This window comes from Rousettus aegyptiacus, unplaced genomic scaffold, assembly GCF_014176215.1.
Source record: "Rousettus aegyptiacus isolate mRouAeg1 unplaced genomic scaffold, mRouAeg1.p scaffold_m13_p_2, whole genome shotgun sequence".
Lineage (NCBI taxonomy): Eukaryota > Metazoa > Chordata > Mammalia > Chiroptera > Pteropodidae > Rousettus > Rousettus aegyptiacus.
The window spans coordinates 169,391,456-169,406,330 of NW_023416295.1; the positions used below are offsets into that span (position 1 = coordinate 169,391,456).

The following is a 14,875-nucleotide window of genomic DNA, read 5'->3' on the forward strand; positions in this document are numbered from 1 at the left end:
TTCCTGAGAACGCAGCAGACAGAAGAAAGCAGAGCAAAGAGGTACAGAAAAGTGAGCCCCGATGACGTCATTTGCCCCCCCCCTTGATCATGCTGCACCTGAAGTCATGATATTTCCAAACTTGAATCAATACATTTATTTTCTGCTTAAGCAGGTTGAATCGGGTTTTCTGTCTGCGATAGCAAAAGTCTTGACTGGCAGGGTCTGAAAGTTTAAGACTCTCACAGTGAATGCAGCTCTGGATCCTGTGAGTGTAGAAGAAACACTTGGGGGTGGCAGGGGTCCGCCGGGCCCAGGCTTTGGGTTGGCTGGGCAGATGCCCACAGAGGTTTACAAAATCTGGTTTGTTTTATGTCGTCCTAAAAGGAGAACAAAGACCAGAGGGACAAACTTCCGAGACCCTCATTTTAGCTCAGCAGAAGGAGAACTGTCGGACAAGCTAGAATCCTCAATACTGGAGTAGACTGCCTTGGGAGGGAGTGAGAGACCTGTTTCTGAGGGTATGCAAGTGGTGGCCGGCAACCATCTGGCCCAAAGTTTCTGGAGGGGATTCAGGCATCCAGTGGGACTGGAGGACATGGGTCGATGCTACCGCAGGTGGCAGCTGGCACTGACCGCAGTAACGCAGGGGTGGCTTATCAGGTTCCGGGGCTCCCCTCTGGCCCCTTGGAAGGAAGGAGCATGAGGGCATCGGGATGCAGCACCTACAAATTCACACCTTCGGGCCCAAGGGGGCCTCCAGCACAGAGAAGATGATCGACCAAGCTCTACAGCCATCTGCTAAGAAACGCCACAGGGAGGGGACAGTATGGCCAGCCGGGGTGCCATCGGGCTTTAGGAGGGTCAAAGCCATCTGGCTGGGAGAACTGGGTGCAACCTGGAAGGGAGACAGGCAGGAGGTGAGAATTTAGGGAAAACCAGATCTGCACCCCCACTCAACACTTTCCTGGCTCACGGCTCGCCCCTCCCATCGGGACTGCCCATCCTGCTAGCTAGTCCCGCCTCACTGGGTTCTCTCAATCCTTCCTCCGCCCCAGGAGTCTCGAAGTTCAGTCTTGCCCGCCTTCGCCCCTGTATGTGGGTTTCAGGTCTCCCCGGCTTGACTGAGCTCCCCAGGGGCAGGGGCAGAGGCATTCCTTATGTCCCGCGTCCTCCCGGCCCTCCTGCAGGAAGGGCAGAGGGGAAGTGCAGTGCCCGTCACTCCTTGGCTCAGAACACCTGGCATTTTCTCAGACCGTGGACCTTCCTTCTGGGCTCGCTGAGCTGGACTGGCTCAGGCAAATGGGGAAACTGAGGCCACTTTGCTTCTCCCTCCCTGTCCTGGCCTAAATGCCACTCCCAGCGAAACCAAAGGCCACAGAGCAGTGGATGGACGCCACCTCCCAGCTGGACCCTGCTGTGTGGTGGGCACGGGGTGCTTGCAGCAGTCGGGGGTAGGCTCTCACCGCTAGAGGATGCTGCAGGGGCGCTTCTGCGGCCGCGTGGGCTGGGGGCACAGGACGGCCCGGATCGCCTCATCGAAGACGGTTTTGAGGCCTCGCTGGGTGAGGGCAGAGCACTCCAGGTATTTCACGGAGTCTGGGTGAGGCAGCAAGAAGCCAGAGGCCTAGGTCAGGGCTGGGTCCTGGGCGAAACCCCCTCCCAAGCCACACAACCGCACCAGGCTGTGGGGGCCGCCTGGGCTGTGTCAGTCAGAGCAAGGGAATTTTTCTCTCTGTGCCTCAGTTTCCTCATGTCTGAAACGGGGATATTAAATTCAGTGGGAGGGGTTAAAGACCACAAGAGCTGGTCGGTGTCTTTCTTGGACACACAAGCCCTTAATTTGCAGAAGGCAGGCAGGACTTTTTATATTTCCCTGGGAAGAAAAGGGCTCAAGCTAGTGACTGACTCTCCCCATACCTCAGTTTCTTCTAGAAGACAGTGACATACCTGCCTCCATGCCTTCTCTAGGAGGCCCGAAGCACTCACACCCCACCCACTGGGACCTTCCACATGTCATCTGACCATTCCTTAGCACCACCCCATTCTACAGATAAGGAAACCGAAGCTCCTAGAGGTACAATAGCTTGTCCAAGGTCACATGCTGGACGTTTCTCCTCCACCTCTGGGCAGCTGCGGGCCCTCAGCAGGAGGCGTGGGACTTGGAGGGCTCCTCTCTCCCTCAGAAGGAGACTGGCCTCCTCCCACGTGACCACTCAGGGCCGAAGCCCGGGGCACAGACGATGACAAGGACAGACTGAGCTCCCACCCCCACGGCCAGTGTTCCATGACCTTCTAGAGGGAACCTGTGTGAGTTCCACGTCCGCTACAGCCCAGTTTTCCTGAAGCAAGGCACCACAAACCCCTTCTTCGAGAGGCCTGGGGGCCAATTTCAGAAAGGGGAGGAAGGAGGGGGACAGGAAGGGGGAACTTGGCCTCCTTGAGGGGGAGCCCAGTCCTCCGGGGAGCAGGAAGGACACAAGCTGATGGGCACCTGCGCCCCGCCAGCACCCTTTTGAAGACCCTGTGAGGACACATGGGATTCCCCGCGTCTCGAGCGAGGAAACAGGCCCAGAGAGGGGAAGCCATGGGCCCAGAGACACACAGCGGAGGGGCAGGAAGCCAGGAGGATGTCGGGAGAGGCAGCCCTGGGAAAGGGGAAGCCCACCCGTGCCAGGGCTGGGGAGAAAGAGAAAATGGAACGGGGGTGAGGAAACGGAGGCTCGGAGAGAATGTCGCTTATCTGAAGTCACACGCTTGATGCTCCCTCCACGCGGCAGCACCCCAGGGAGCCTGGGCAGTGGCCCCAGAGCCTGGCTGGCGGGAAAGGAGCGCCTAGGAGTCTGGGCGCCGTAACCCTGTGTGCCTAGAAGGGTGTCTCTGGGCACTTGGCCGCAGGACCGTAGCCTGCGACCGCCTCATTCACACCCACCAGCTGTCTCCCTGGCACCTGACACCCTCTGGCTCCTCTTGGCTCAGTGGTGTCCAGAGTGAGGGTCCTGAGCAGGGGGTCCTGGGCTCACTTCAGCTCTGCCTCTGACCAGGCTAGGACTTTGGCCAGTTTCCCTCTCTGCACCTCAGAGACCCCAGGGTGGGGCATGGGACACACGGTTCAAGCAGCAGCCCGAGGCCCCCTGGGGAAGATGGCCATGTCACCGGGCTAGTCATGGAAAGGGGGAGGTGGCGGCTGCGGTTTCTCTTCCTGTGAAGAGATGTGAGTCGCCAGGGCCCTCCCAGTTCCTGCGGAAGGAAGAGCAGCGGTCGGGCCGAGGCAGGGACAGTGGGGGGAGGCCCGACTGATTTGGGGGCCAAACCCTGAGCTGACAATACCCTGGGGTGAGGCAGAGGGTCCTGGGCAGCTGGGCCACTGCTTAAAGCGGCCGAAGCTGCTAGCGGTCCGGGGCCCCTGGGGGAGCATGGCCCCCCAGGCTGCAGGCAGGCTGGGCCCGGCCGGGGACAGCGGGTCCTGACACTGCGGGAGAAGCCTGGCCCATCGGTCATCACCCCCCCCCCCCACCCCCTTGGTCAGGCAGGCCTGAGTCACCACGAGGAGGCCTCCAGCCTTGTCCAAATCCCAGCTCTTCTACCTACTAGCTGCGTGACCTTGAAAAGCCACTTGGCTTCTCCGGTGCAGTGATTAAGAGGCAAATAAGAGTTGGGCTAAGAAGCCGTGAGGGTGGGGAGAGGGCGGTAAAGGGACAGCAGGGAAGGCCTCCCCCTTCAAACCCACGGCAAAAGCACCTCCTCCAGGAAGCCTTCCTTGACAACCCGAACTTGGCCGCTCATCCTCCACGCAGCCAGAGCACAGCCCACTCCACCCCTGCTTCTGTCTGTGCAAAACGCACTCTGTTTCAAGATCCGATTACGGGTTACGCTACTACCAGTGATAACTAACACCGACTGCTCCTCACGTATGGATGCTGCTCTGCGAATTAATTCACTCAATTCTCTCAACCGCCCAGAGCGAGTCCTACTGCCAGGTTTTACCGATGAAGAAACATAGGCACAGAGAGGCCGAGCGATTGGTGCAGGGTCACGCAGCCGGTACACGGCACAGCGGAGGCCCGAACCGCAGAGCCTGGCCCCAGAGCCTGTGCTCGCGGTCACCCCGAGGCTGAGTCGTGGCTCCCCCCGTCCCCGCATCCAGCTCCCCTGCCTGCGCCCCACGCCCGTACCAATCTCCTTGGCCAGTGCCAGGCCCTGCGGGTAGGTGATAGGTGCCAGCTTCTTCTCCTTCAGCTTCTCGATGGTGTCCTTGTCGTCCCGCAGGTCCAGCTTGGTGCCCACCAGGATGATCGGTGTGCTGGGGCAGTGGTGCCGCACCTCAGGGAACCACTGGGCAGGCGGCCGGGATGGCGCGAGAGGTCGTGCGGGCGCGAGAGGGGACGTGAGGTTGGGCAGGGAGCAGAGGGGGCATGGGAGTCGGGGAGGAGACGGGCACCAGGTTGGGAGACGGTGAGAGGCGGGCACGAGGTCGTGCGGGGAGGAGAGAGGACAAGGTCACAGAGGCCCGAGGGTGAAGCTGACGCTCCCAGCCCCCTCTGGGACCCCCTCCGAGTCTCATCCTCTGAGTCGCCCCCGGGGCCTGGTCGTCACTGGGGACCATCTCTGCCCCAGGGAGAGGTTCCAAGCTGCCGGTCCCCCCTCCCGCCCTCCCCCTTCCCAGGGCCACCTGCCCCCCGGCCCACCCCAGGCTGCTCTGCCCGGCTCACCTTGGCACGGACATTCTCATAGGAAGCTGGGCTGACGAGGGAGAAGCAGATGAGGAAGACATCCTGGGGACAGAGCAGGCAACGGGCACCCATGAGGGGAGGCCCGGGGGTGTCCCACCCCTGGCGGCACCGAGCAGGGGGGCGGCCCGGGGGACGCTGCGCGTTTCGGGCCTGGCAGGGCGGGGACGCCTGTCTGCCCCTGCCGCCGGGCCTCTCTTTGTTTGCCCAGCATTTCCCAGGGGCCGGGATGTCCTCAGCGGTTCGCACGGCACCCTGCAGCAGTGCTACCGCGCCCCCATTCCACAGCTGCGGAGAGGGGGGCTCCAAAGGTTAACGGTCGGCTGTCTGGAGCTCCGAGGTCTATACTCCCAATCAAGCACTCACCACTCCAACACCTGGTTGCCAGCACCAGCCCCGGAGGGAGAGTCAAGGACACCAGGGGTGCCCGGCGGCCGCAGAGCCCCCCTCCTTTCCCCTCACCCAGCGCGCCCCGGCTTCGCCGACCTGGGCTTCCCATTAAGGCTCCCGCCCCACACGCAGAGCCAGGGGGTGCCAGAGCCCATGAAGTTGTGGGGGCAAAGCGGGGCTGGGAAGGCAGGCTGAGTGGTAACTGGGGACCGATGGTGAGCTGGGGGCAGGGGGAGGGGTCCCTGGCTGTGCCCGGGGAGGACAAGGCGGAGTCCTCAAGCTGGGCCGTAAGGGAAGGGTCAGGAGGCGCCAGGCCAGCCTGGCCCGAGGGAACAGGCCCACAGGTGGGGTGGGGGTGGGGAGGCAGCTCACCGTCTGCGGGTAGGAGAGTGGCCGGAGGCGGTCGTAGTCCTCCTGGCCTGCAGTATCCCACAGGCCCAGGTTCACGGGCTTGCTGTCCACCATCACGTTGGCTGAATAGTTGTCGAACCTGAGTGGAGCCCACAAGACAGAAGGGTCAGCGTCCGGCCCCAGGGCCCGGGCCCTCCAGTCCAGCCCGCATTGCTTCATGGCGGAGGCTCAGACCCAGAGACGGCCTGCAACGGCCCGAAGTCAGACAGCACTACGCAACTGGCTTTCTTTTCATTACTGATTCACGACATAAAAAATCGTAAACGCAGGTAAGCGTAAAGAGGAAAACATTGCTTCTGCCCTCGCCTGTCCTTTGGGGAGATGACTTTTCGAGGCTGCATAACATTCCCTCCAAGGCTTCATCGGAATAAATTTACCCACCTCCTATGCTCCAGGACACTGAGGCTGGTCACCCGGTATCTACTGAACAAGTGTTTATCCCCACCTCTGAGTTTGGGTCCCCCCAGAAGCACACCGTGTGATGAGGAGGTGATACAAGTGTTTTATTTGGGAAGTGAGCCCAGGTAGCTACGGGAGGGCAGAGGGGAGGAGACCAGGAAGGGACAAGAGCCAGCACAGGGCGGGCTAGTGAGCTCTCACTGCTGTGGGCAGCAGGGCCTGGGGCCTGCTTGGCCCCCTGGGAGACAGCGTGGACCATTCTCAGTGTGCCCCGCCCGAGGGGGCCAGAGGCCGGGGTGTTTATCCACCATCTCCGTCTTCCACTGGCAGAGGGATGTCCTGGGCATCAATTCTCTAGTTTTCCAGCCCCACCAAGAGCACACTGAAAGCCATCGTCATGGGAACCTTTGGGAAATGCCACCAGCAGACACTGGGGACACGTGCAGGAGGGGTAGGGTGGGGACCTGACAGCAACTGCCGAAATCTCCTTGCCAGCACCAAGCAAGGTCTCCGGGCCATCGAATGAGCTTCCGTATCAAAAAAAAATAAATAAATAAAAGTTCAACCCAAATGTATTTCTCACTACACACATCCCTGAGAGCAAGGTGCTTGTTCCTCACGCCGCGGAAGAGAAAACTGGGATCAGAGAGGTATAGTGACTTGCCCAAGGCCACACAGCCAGTGAGTGACGAACCAGGTGAGAAGCCAGTTCCCTCTGATCCCGCTTCCACAGATGCTCCTGCTCCCTGTCCCGGAGAGGTAGGGACACCAGCTCGTCGCTCTTCATTGAGGTCACCCTCACAAGCCCTCATTTCCTGACTGGCCCACTGAGAACTCAGGCTCTCCCAGCTTCTCCTCCTCCTCCTCCTCCTCCTCCTCCATCACACACCAGCCAAGCCGTCTCCGGGCAAGGTTCATGCCGCCCACCTCCCTGCACCTGCTCACGCTGTGCTGCCGCCTGGAACGCCCTTCCCACCTCCCGTGTCCGAATATCCCCACCCGCCCCGGCCTGCGGTCCTCCGCACACTCCAGTCCTGCTCCTGTCGGGGCCTCTCTCTGGAATACCTCTGCACCCCCTCTTCGCCCTGCCTCCTATTCATGCAGCAGACCCCCACCCAGGCAGTTCTTCCTTTGTGGGGAAACCTCCCGGCCACCTCCCTCCCTGTCCCCTACCTGGAAAGCACTCTTCACTCCCTCCCTCAGGCAACTGCTCTGCCTTGACCTTGGGCAGGTGTCTCTGTCCTGCTACGTGTGGGGGGCCTGTGCCCGCTTCGGCTCCACGTGTCGGGCCTGGCAGTGAGTTCAGGTGGGACAGAATTAAACCACACTTAACCGAAGCCCTTGGGGTGTCACCTCCTCCATGAAGCCTTCACAGAACACTGCTCAGTGACGGGTGGCCAAAGCCATAATGCTTCGGAGTAACTCCAAAGACACCTGTCCCGAGAAAGACCCCGCATACTAAAAACCAGAAATTGGAGGCCTGACGCTTTTAACACACTGAGTATGTTCCTGGTCGCCTCTCAGTTCCTCAGATGGCCCTGCTCCTTCCTGCCTGGAATGCTCCGGCAAACCCTCCCCGACTTCCCACTCTTCTTCCTCCCACTGCCTGCTGACTCTTACTCAGTCCCTCCTCCAGCCCCTTCTCAATGTCACCTCCTCAATGTCACTTCCTGAGCCCCAGCCAGGTCGGCTTCCCAACCCAGCAATCTGTGGAGAAGTCAGCACCCCAAAAGGCAGGCACCGAGCCTGGCTTCTTCCTCACTGCACCCTGAGGCCAGCACTGCATTGGGCACATGGCTGGTTCTCAGCGCGCCTACTCTGGACAACACCCACACTGCCATAGGATTTCCGGTCCAGGGAGACACTGCTAGGCATCATGGGAAAAGAAGCATCTATGTCGTGTTTGGCTTTGGCCAGAAACACTCCCTTGGGATGATCTTAGGGTGTTGGGACACTCTCTCCTCCAATGTCCAGTCTGAAACTCTAGCGCCGAAAAGCCTCCCAAATTCCTTAAGCCAAAAGCATCTGTGTTCTCTGGACCACCCCCAGGGTCTCAGGGGCTGTGGTCACGGGGGGAAAGCTGCATCCGGGGACCTGTAGCAGCCCGAGCACCTACTCTGGGGCCAGGCAGAAGACTATGGGTCGTCACACATTACCCACGTGACCCACGACAAAGGGACCTCAAGTTACTGCCATCAGACAGATGAGGAAACCAAGGTGCCCAGAGGTTAAGTAACGTTTCCAAGACCAGCCAGCTCATCGGCACAGGAGCTGGGATTCCAGCGCTGCTTCTTCCGCGGCATCCGTGAATGAGCGAGTGAGTGGACAAACCACCCTGCGGACAGCCGGCCAGAGCTGGGAGGGAGCAGATATCTCCTGCGAAGCCCGGTCCTGGCTGTGTGACTCTGGGTAAGTAACCTAGCTTCTCTGAGAAATTAAAAAAAAAAAAAAGCCCCATCTTTTGGGGCCATTAGGAGGAATCGAAGAGACAGAGGACATTCGAGCCACTCATGGGGAGACGCTGAGAAGCTGAGCAGTCTCATATTGGATGTCCCCACACACCCCTCCACCGACCCCCCCATCCAAAGGGCAGCTGCCGGAGCCTGAGGGCTTCCTGCAGCGACAGTCAGTGATCTGCAGCTCCCAGGAGCGCCCCCTGACCTCAGAGACCCACGGGCAGCCAGGACCGCGGGGCCGTACGCTGCCACTCTGGCCCACCCTCATGCTCTTTTTCCAGGTGAGGAAAGTGAGGCTCACGCACGGGAAGGGACTTGCCCAAGATGTCGCAGTCAGTTGGTGGCAGAGCCAGGAATAGATCCTGTTACCCAATTCGGGGCCCGTGTGGTAAGCCCCGCTGCGATTTCGTGGCCGGGGAGAGTGGAGCCGGGGCGTGGGGGGCGACCCTGAGCCCTGGGGCAGGCAGGTAGCTCACAGGTAGCCGCCGGGCCCACAGGTGCGCCTGCGGCCGTAACAACGCCTTCACGCTTAGACCGTTTCGGTGGGCCCAGCAAGCGGGTCCTACCACTGTTCCCATTTTATACACGAGGAAACCGAGAATCAGAGACCAGAAGTGCCCTGCACAGACGGGGTGTTTTCACCCAGAGTCTGTGCACCTCTTTCTTCACTCCCCGTGACCCTGCAATGGAGTATAGGAGGAAAACGGGGACAGGCGAAAGGGGCGCCCGGGTTCCGGCATCTTCTCAGAGCAGGCCGGAGCGTGTCCTGCCTGCAGTGTTCTCGGCTCTGTTCTAGAAGCTGGCGGGACAGCAGTGAACTAGACACACCAGGGCCCTGTCCTCCCGGAGCGTCCATCGTGGCCGGGGAAGTCAGATGGGGATGGGCTATGAAACATCGGGCAGGGTGGGGGATGGAGGGGACCTGGACGGAGGGGCGGACACTATAGACAGGAGGCCAAGGGGCAGTGGGCGTGGTACCTGAGCTGGAAACTGAATGATGGGAAGGAGGGTGTGCAGAGGCTTGGGGGGAAGCTCGTGCATCTGGGATGATGGGGGAGGAGAAGCATCGTCCAGGGCTTTGAGCGTCAGGATGAAGGGGAGCCATCTCAGACAGCGTAGCTTCATCTAATTTTCACGTTTGAAAGCTCGCCTGGGCCTCCGTTTGAGAACGGCTACAAGGAAGGGTGGCGGAATGGGGGGAACCCCTGCGTCACAGGCACCCGAGAGCACGGTCTTCCTGCCACGTCTTTCTATCTCCAACACCCAGCACAAACCCATCCACGGCGCAGGCTTCGGTCTCCCCATCTGTGAAATGGGGCTCGGCCCTGAGACGTTCACCCCTCGCTGCTGGCAGCGAGCCGAACTTGGCTCTCTGCTTATCTGAGCTCGTGTGGGCAGCATGTGCCACTCTGTCCCAGCAAAGCCTACCATCCCCAGCCTCGGCCTCTCGCGAGATATGCAAGCTGCCCCAACGCCGCTCTCCCCGGCTGCCCCCACCCTCCACTGTCAAGGGCTCAGCGTGGCTTGTTTTCTCTTCCCTGTCACAGAGGCTCGGGGATCCTCCAGAGCTGGGCAACTCGGTACTGGAAGACGAAGGAGGATGGGAGGCACGACTGGCCACGATGTAAAATAAAAACGTAGGGCCCCTTGCTCAAAAATTAAGAATTTCGAGACGGAGAGAGGAGGTGATTAAGCCAAGGGTCCTGTGCAGCTGCACACCCGCGATGGTGCACCCACGAAGCCAGTCCTCGTCTCTGGCCCAACTCCTCAGAGAGCCCTGGGAAGGTGCACCTTGTCTGGGCCATCTGTCTGTCCTTACGCAAGGTTGCCCAGGGCAACCAAGTTCGCCAGATGACTGGCCGCTGGTCCCACCACCCTGTCCTGGAGAACATGTCTTCCGTTCGCTGCCGGGAAAGTGCCATGCATTAAGCTTGGGGTCTCCCAGCCCAGCCCCTGCCTCCTGTAAAAAGGGAAACTGAGGCTCAGAGAGAGGCAGCAACTGGGCTAAGCTAGCTGGTGGGCCCTCCAGCCCAACGAGGACAGGCAGAAGCAGAAACTCAGGCAGTACCAGCACACTCCTGGTGACAGTGGCCTTCCGTAGGAGCTGCCTTACCTGAGTCCACACCTGCCTCGATGCTCAAGTCTAGAGCCAGCCCTCCCTCAGCACTAGGAGGTGCCGATATACATGTGACGATTGATGGTGAATGGGCGGATAAGGGCAGGTGCAAAGGATGGCTTGCACTTGGCACCAAGTTACATGGGGAGTTAGGGACCAAACTGGAGCAGAAGTTGATTTTCCAGGTTTCCTGCCCAGGTTTCTCTGCCTTCTCCTGGCCACCTGACTTTCAGCTGCCTGGGCCAGGTCAGTGTCCCAGGAGAAAGTATCTGTAGAGGAAGCTCAAGGCACCAGTGAGCCTGGGGGTGTGGGGGTCGGGGGGGGTGGGGGTGGGGGCAGGCTCCTTAGTGGCTGTGAGCCTCAGCTCCCCATGGGTGATCTAGTATCATAATACCTATGAGGATCAAATGAGATCACACGTGTGTGACATTTCGTGCAGGAGCCAGCACACAGCAGGCCCTCAAAAGGCAGTAGCTATGATCAGTCCTGTTGGGACCTCCCCAAGAAATGCAATTTAGGTCAACTCAAAACATATCTATTGTGTCTAAGACGACATATAGATTATAGTGTGCACAGATGCTGTGCTAAGACAATGGGGTGACCTAAATAAAACGGAAGGAGGCTCCCTGCCCTCACAGGCTCATGTTTACAAGGAAGATCAGATAACTTACTCTGGGGAGTGAGAGAGCCCTCAGGCCAGGTCAGAACTGGCTTCCTGGAGGAGGGGGCACTGGCGCTGAGCCTGGAGGTCTCAGGGAAGGAAAGGCGGCCAGACAGAGGAAACAGCTTAAGCAAAGGCCCTGAAGGGGTGATGCCCCAGGAGTGTTTGGGGGCCGTGAAGCTAGAAGGGAAGGTTGGGAGAAGACCGCAGACCACCCAGAGCCTTGAATGCTGGGCTGCGGAGTTGGGACGGAGTTGGGACGTTGTCCTGTGCGTGATGGGGGCCAGTGGGGGATGGTGGAGGAGAGGCCGGTGCTTCCCCCCTTATCTTTCCCTCCTGAGTCTGACATCCACACCCTCTTTCGTATGTGTCAGGTGACAACCCTGCCTCCACATTCGACAAGTGGATGGGGCCTCCGATTGGTTTCCAGATGGCACTGCTTTCTCCCCAACACACGCGTGTGTCCTGACGTCTCTGCTCCTCATCATCAAGGCCCTCAATCACTTCCTCCTCCACGCACCCCGCCCCTCCCCTCCCCTTCTCTGACCCGGCCCCTCTTCCCACCCTGCTCCTGCTCAGGCCAGCCCTCTCCATCCCCCTCTTCCTCGAGGTCCTCTGGAAGGCCACCTGCTCCCCTTCAGCACCACCCGACCCTGACCCGGTCTCTCTCCATCCTGGGAGCCCTCAGCCCTCGCCCTGACAGCTCCTCTTGGCCTTGGTGGCTGCCTGCCCGGCCATGTCATCAGGCAGCTCTGCCAGGCAGACCGGCTGGGGCATCTCCCGGTTGCCTGACCCCCCAAATGCCCACACACACCCGGGCACACAGGAAATGCCTAAAAAGGGGGTGGGCTTGGTGAAGCGTGTCTCCCCATCCTCCAAGCGCCCCCACCCACCCACGAGACTCACACGGTGGGGATGTACTCTCCTGGGAAGGCGTTGGTGGTGTAGCTGATGAGAAGGCAGGTCTTGCCCACAGCTCTGAAAGACAGGAAGTTCCAGAGGACAGAGGTCACGGGCCCTGTCCGAGATGTGGGGAAGTTTCTGTGCACCTGCCCGGTCCCCTAGCCCAGCCCTCAGGGAAGACCCAGGCCCACCCCTCTGGCCTCGGTTTCCCCCATGCGAGGATCTCCGTATCTGTGTGTCCAAACCCAAGAGCCACAGAGTCACCAGGAGTGCTTGGTAGAGGGCAGACTTCAGGTCCTCCCCAGGGATTCCGATCCGGGGGAGTGGAGTGGGACTGGGCATTTGTGTTTTGAGAAACCTTTCCCAGGTGACCCCGACGTGGGACAGAGGGTTAAGGGCAGGGGGTGCCCAGGAGACCCGCTGGACTGGACAACGCTGCAGGGCCCTCGGTGCCCGACCAAGCTGCCATCACGCCTGGGCTCCACCTGCCAGTGTCCCAACCTCGGGCAAGTTAGCTACCTTCCCCATGCCTCGGTTTCCCCACCTAGAAAATGGATGAGTCCATCCTCAGAGAAGTGGGCTGAGACGTAAATCAGATGAAGCCCATGAAAGAGCTGAGCTCAGTGCCAGGCACAGCAGAGCCACCGGCAGATCTTAGCGACAACCTGTCTGCCTTCCCTACCCCCTCACCAGAGAGCACAGCGGTTAAGAGCTCCGAGTTCTGCCGGCGGAGAGACCTGGGTTCAAATCCCATAGTGTCTTGGGCAAATTACTTAACTTCTTTGAGCTTAAGTTTTCCCACCTGTAAATGGTCCTAATATTAGGGTTGGTGAGAGAGCGAAACAGAGGCGTGTGACCAAGCCCGGGGCCTGACACAGGTGCTAAGAAAATAGTGGTCATGCCTTATTCACGCTGTCTTCCCCTCAGGCGGCTGGGCTGGGGGGGGGGGGGCACGGGTGAAACCCAAAGGGGCAGCCCTGGGCCCCCCTCCACTGTTTTGTCACTTCCTGTTCTGAGCCGGCCGGCCTCCCCACCTCGCCCTCCCCAGGCCCTGCCAACGAGGCACCTTTGAATGACTGGAACGTTGCCCTTGGCTTCCGCCCTCCCCTCCTCATATCTGATACAAAGCAGAAGTGGGCAGGCGGGCAGATAACGGCCAGCGGAGCACGGGAATCGGGAGCCTGGTCAGCCGGCGCGCCCGCCAGCCCGGCAGAGCCAAGTCAGCGGGGGCCACGGGGGCCCAGGGCAGCAAAGGGCGGAGTCTCTCGAGGCCTCAGGCTGCCCCCCTGTAGGACAGGACAGCTGGACAAGAGGCCCGCCCAGCAGGAACGTGCTGTGCCGAGCCAAGCTGCACCTACGGACACCCCTGGGGTGAACCGGGGGGCTAGACCCTGAGACACTGTTGCTCAGAAGCACGAGAGAGTGGCATTTGGAACTGTCACCTCACAGACGAGGAAACTGAGGATCGCAGGGGGACGTGACAAGCTGAGGTCACAAATCTGATGGCTGAGAAGGTGCCTCAGCCCAGCCTGCCCCATACTGACCCACACAATCACCCCATCTCTTCGTCACCCCCCTTCCCTGTCTCTCATGCCCCTGCTTCTGCTCCTCGCCCACATACCCCACACATCCTCCCCAACCGGGCAGTTGAGGCGGGGTGGGACGAGCACACGCTATGTGCAGGACGACCACTAAAATGCCCGAAGCGACCCCACATGAGCCTCTTTACAGATGCCCAAGGAGGTTCAGAGAGGCACTGAGACTCGCCCAAGGCCAAACAGCAGAATAAGTCAGTGACTGACTACAGCTCAGGTCGGCCTGGGGACAAAGGCCAGATTTTTGGTTCCCTACCCCCCACCTGCATCCACGGAGCTAGAGACTGAGGTCCCATGGGAGACCTGCCCCAGCTCTCAGGGTGCAGACGAGGGGCCCCAGGCACCCCCACCCGCAGTCCTGTACCCTCCACCCAGGAAGCTTCCAGGGTGAGGTGGGTGAGAGCATGAAGCTGTCCTCAGCCTATCCCAGGGGCTCCCTCTAAGAGTTGCTGGGAGGAAAAGGGACGGTCCACATGGCCACCTCTCAGAGACCCGTGCAGAGCAAGGGGCTTCCTCAGGGATGCCAGGGCGGGAGGATCTCAGGGGTCCCATAGGGGGCTGTGAGGAAGTTCAGCCAGGTACCTACCCATCTCCCACCACCACACACTTGATGGCCTGCATCGTGTCCGGGGCCTGGCAGGTGGCGGTGGTGACAGCTCGGGGCGTGGAGTGTTTCTGCGGGCAGGGCACCAGGGGTGCGGAGAACCTAGTGCGGCACCCCGACTGAGCAGCAGCAGTGAGCCGGGAGGCAGGAGGAAGCGGAAGGGGAACTTGCCCAAACTGCGGCCCCCACCACGGCCACTGCAGAAGGCGGAGCGTGCAGTTTAGCGGAGCAGTCGGGGCTGGGGGAGGGGAAACTCAGGTGCTGGGCTGGGCCCTGGCCACCCCCATGGCATCCCTGCTCTGGGGCACTAGCTGGAGTCCTAAGGACCCACTCGGCTGGGGACTCATGTCTGTAGGCAGGGCCAGAGTTGTTCTCCAAGGACTTGAGGTTTCCAAGAGTTCAGTTCACCTCAATTCTAAGTTATAAACTTATAAATTTGATGAACACTGGCTGTGGACCAGGTACAGTACCGGGTACTGGTAGGTCCAGGATGCGAGGTGTATATCCTTCCTTGGGGAAGATGAGAACTCATCATGGTTGTTCATAAAACAAGACAGGAAGTGATGGGGTCACAGGGGATCTACAGAGAGGGGACCCCAAAGTTACACGAAGGTGGAGAGGGGCACTCAGG

At 60.2% G+C, this 14,875-nt stretch overlaps 1 protein-coding gene across 1 annotated transcript; it reads right to left on the reverse strand.

The window, feature by feature from the left end:
• Window positions 1–120: 120 nt before the first annotated feature.
• Window positions 121–14,405, reverse strand: RAC2 (Rac family small GTPase 2). Its single transcript, XM_016161772.2, has 7 exons — window positions 14,227–14,405; window positions 12,049–12,120; window positions 5,472–5,589; window positions 4,692–4,754; window positions 4,155–4,314; window positions 1,446–1,578; window positions 121–877 (listed from the first exon to the last, which is right to left on the reverse strand). Exons 1-6 carry the CDS (start codon window positions 14,259–14,261, stop codon window positions 1,448–1,450), a joined length of 579 nt encoding a protein of 192 aa, XP_016017258.1. The 5' UTR covers window positions 14,262–14,405; the 3' UTR covers window positions 121–877; window positions 1,446–1,447.
• Window positions 14,406–14,875: the final 470 nt, after the last annotated feature.

Bases quoted from the DNA above. Each gene is read 5' to 3' on its own strand.
- RAC2 (XM_016161772.2), bottom strand. From the start codon at position 14,261: ATGCAGGCCATCAAGTGTGTGGTGGTGGGAGATGG. The intron at 12,121-14,226 runs GTAGGTACCTGG...CCTGTCTTTCAG, and splicing joins TGTGTGGTGGTGGGAGATGG to AGCTGTGGGCAAGACCTGCC. The intron at 4,755-5,471 runs GTGAGCTGCCTC...CTCTGTCCCCAG, and splicing joins CACTCTCCTACCCGCAGACG to GATGTCTTCCTCATCTGCTT.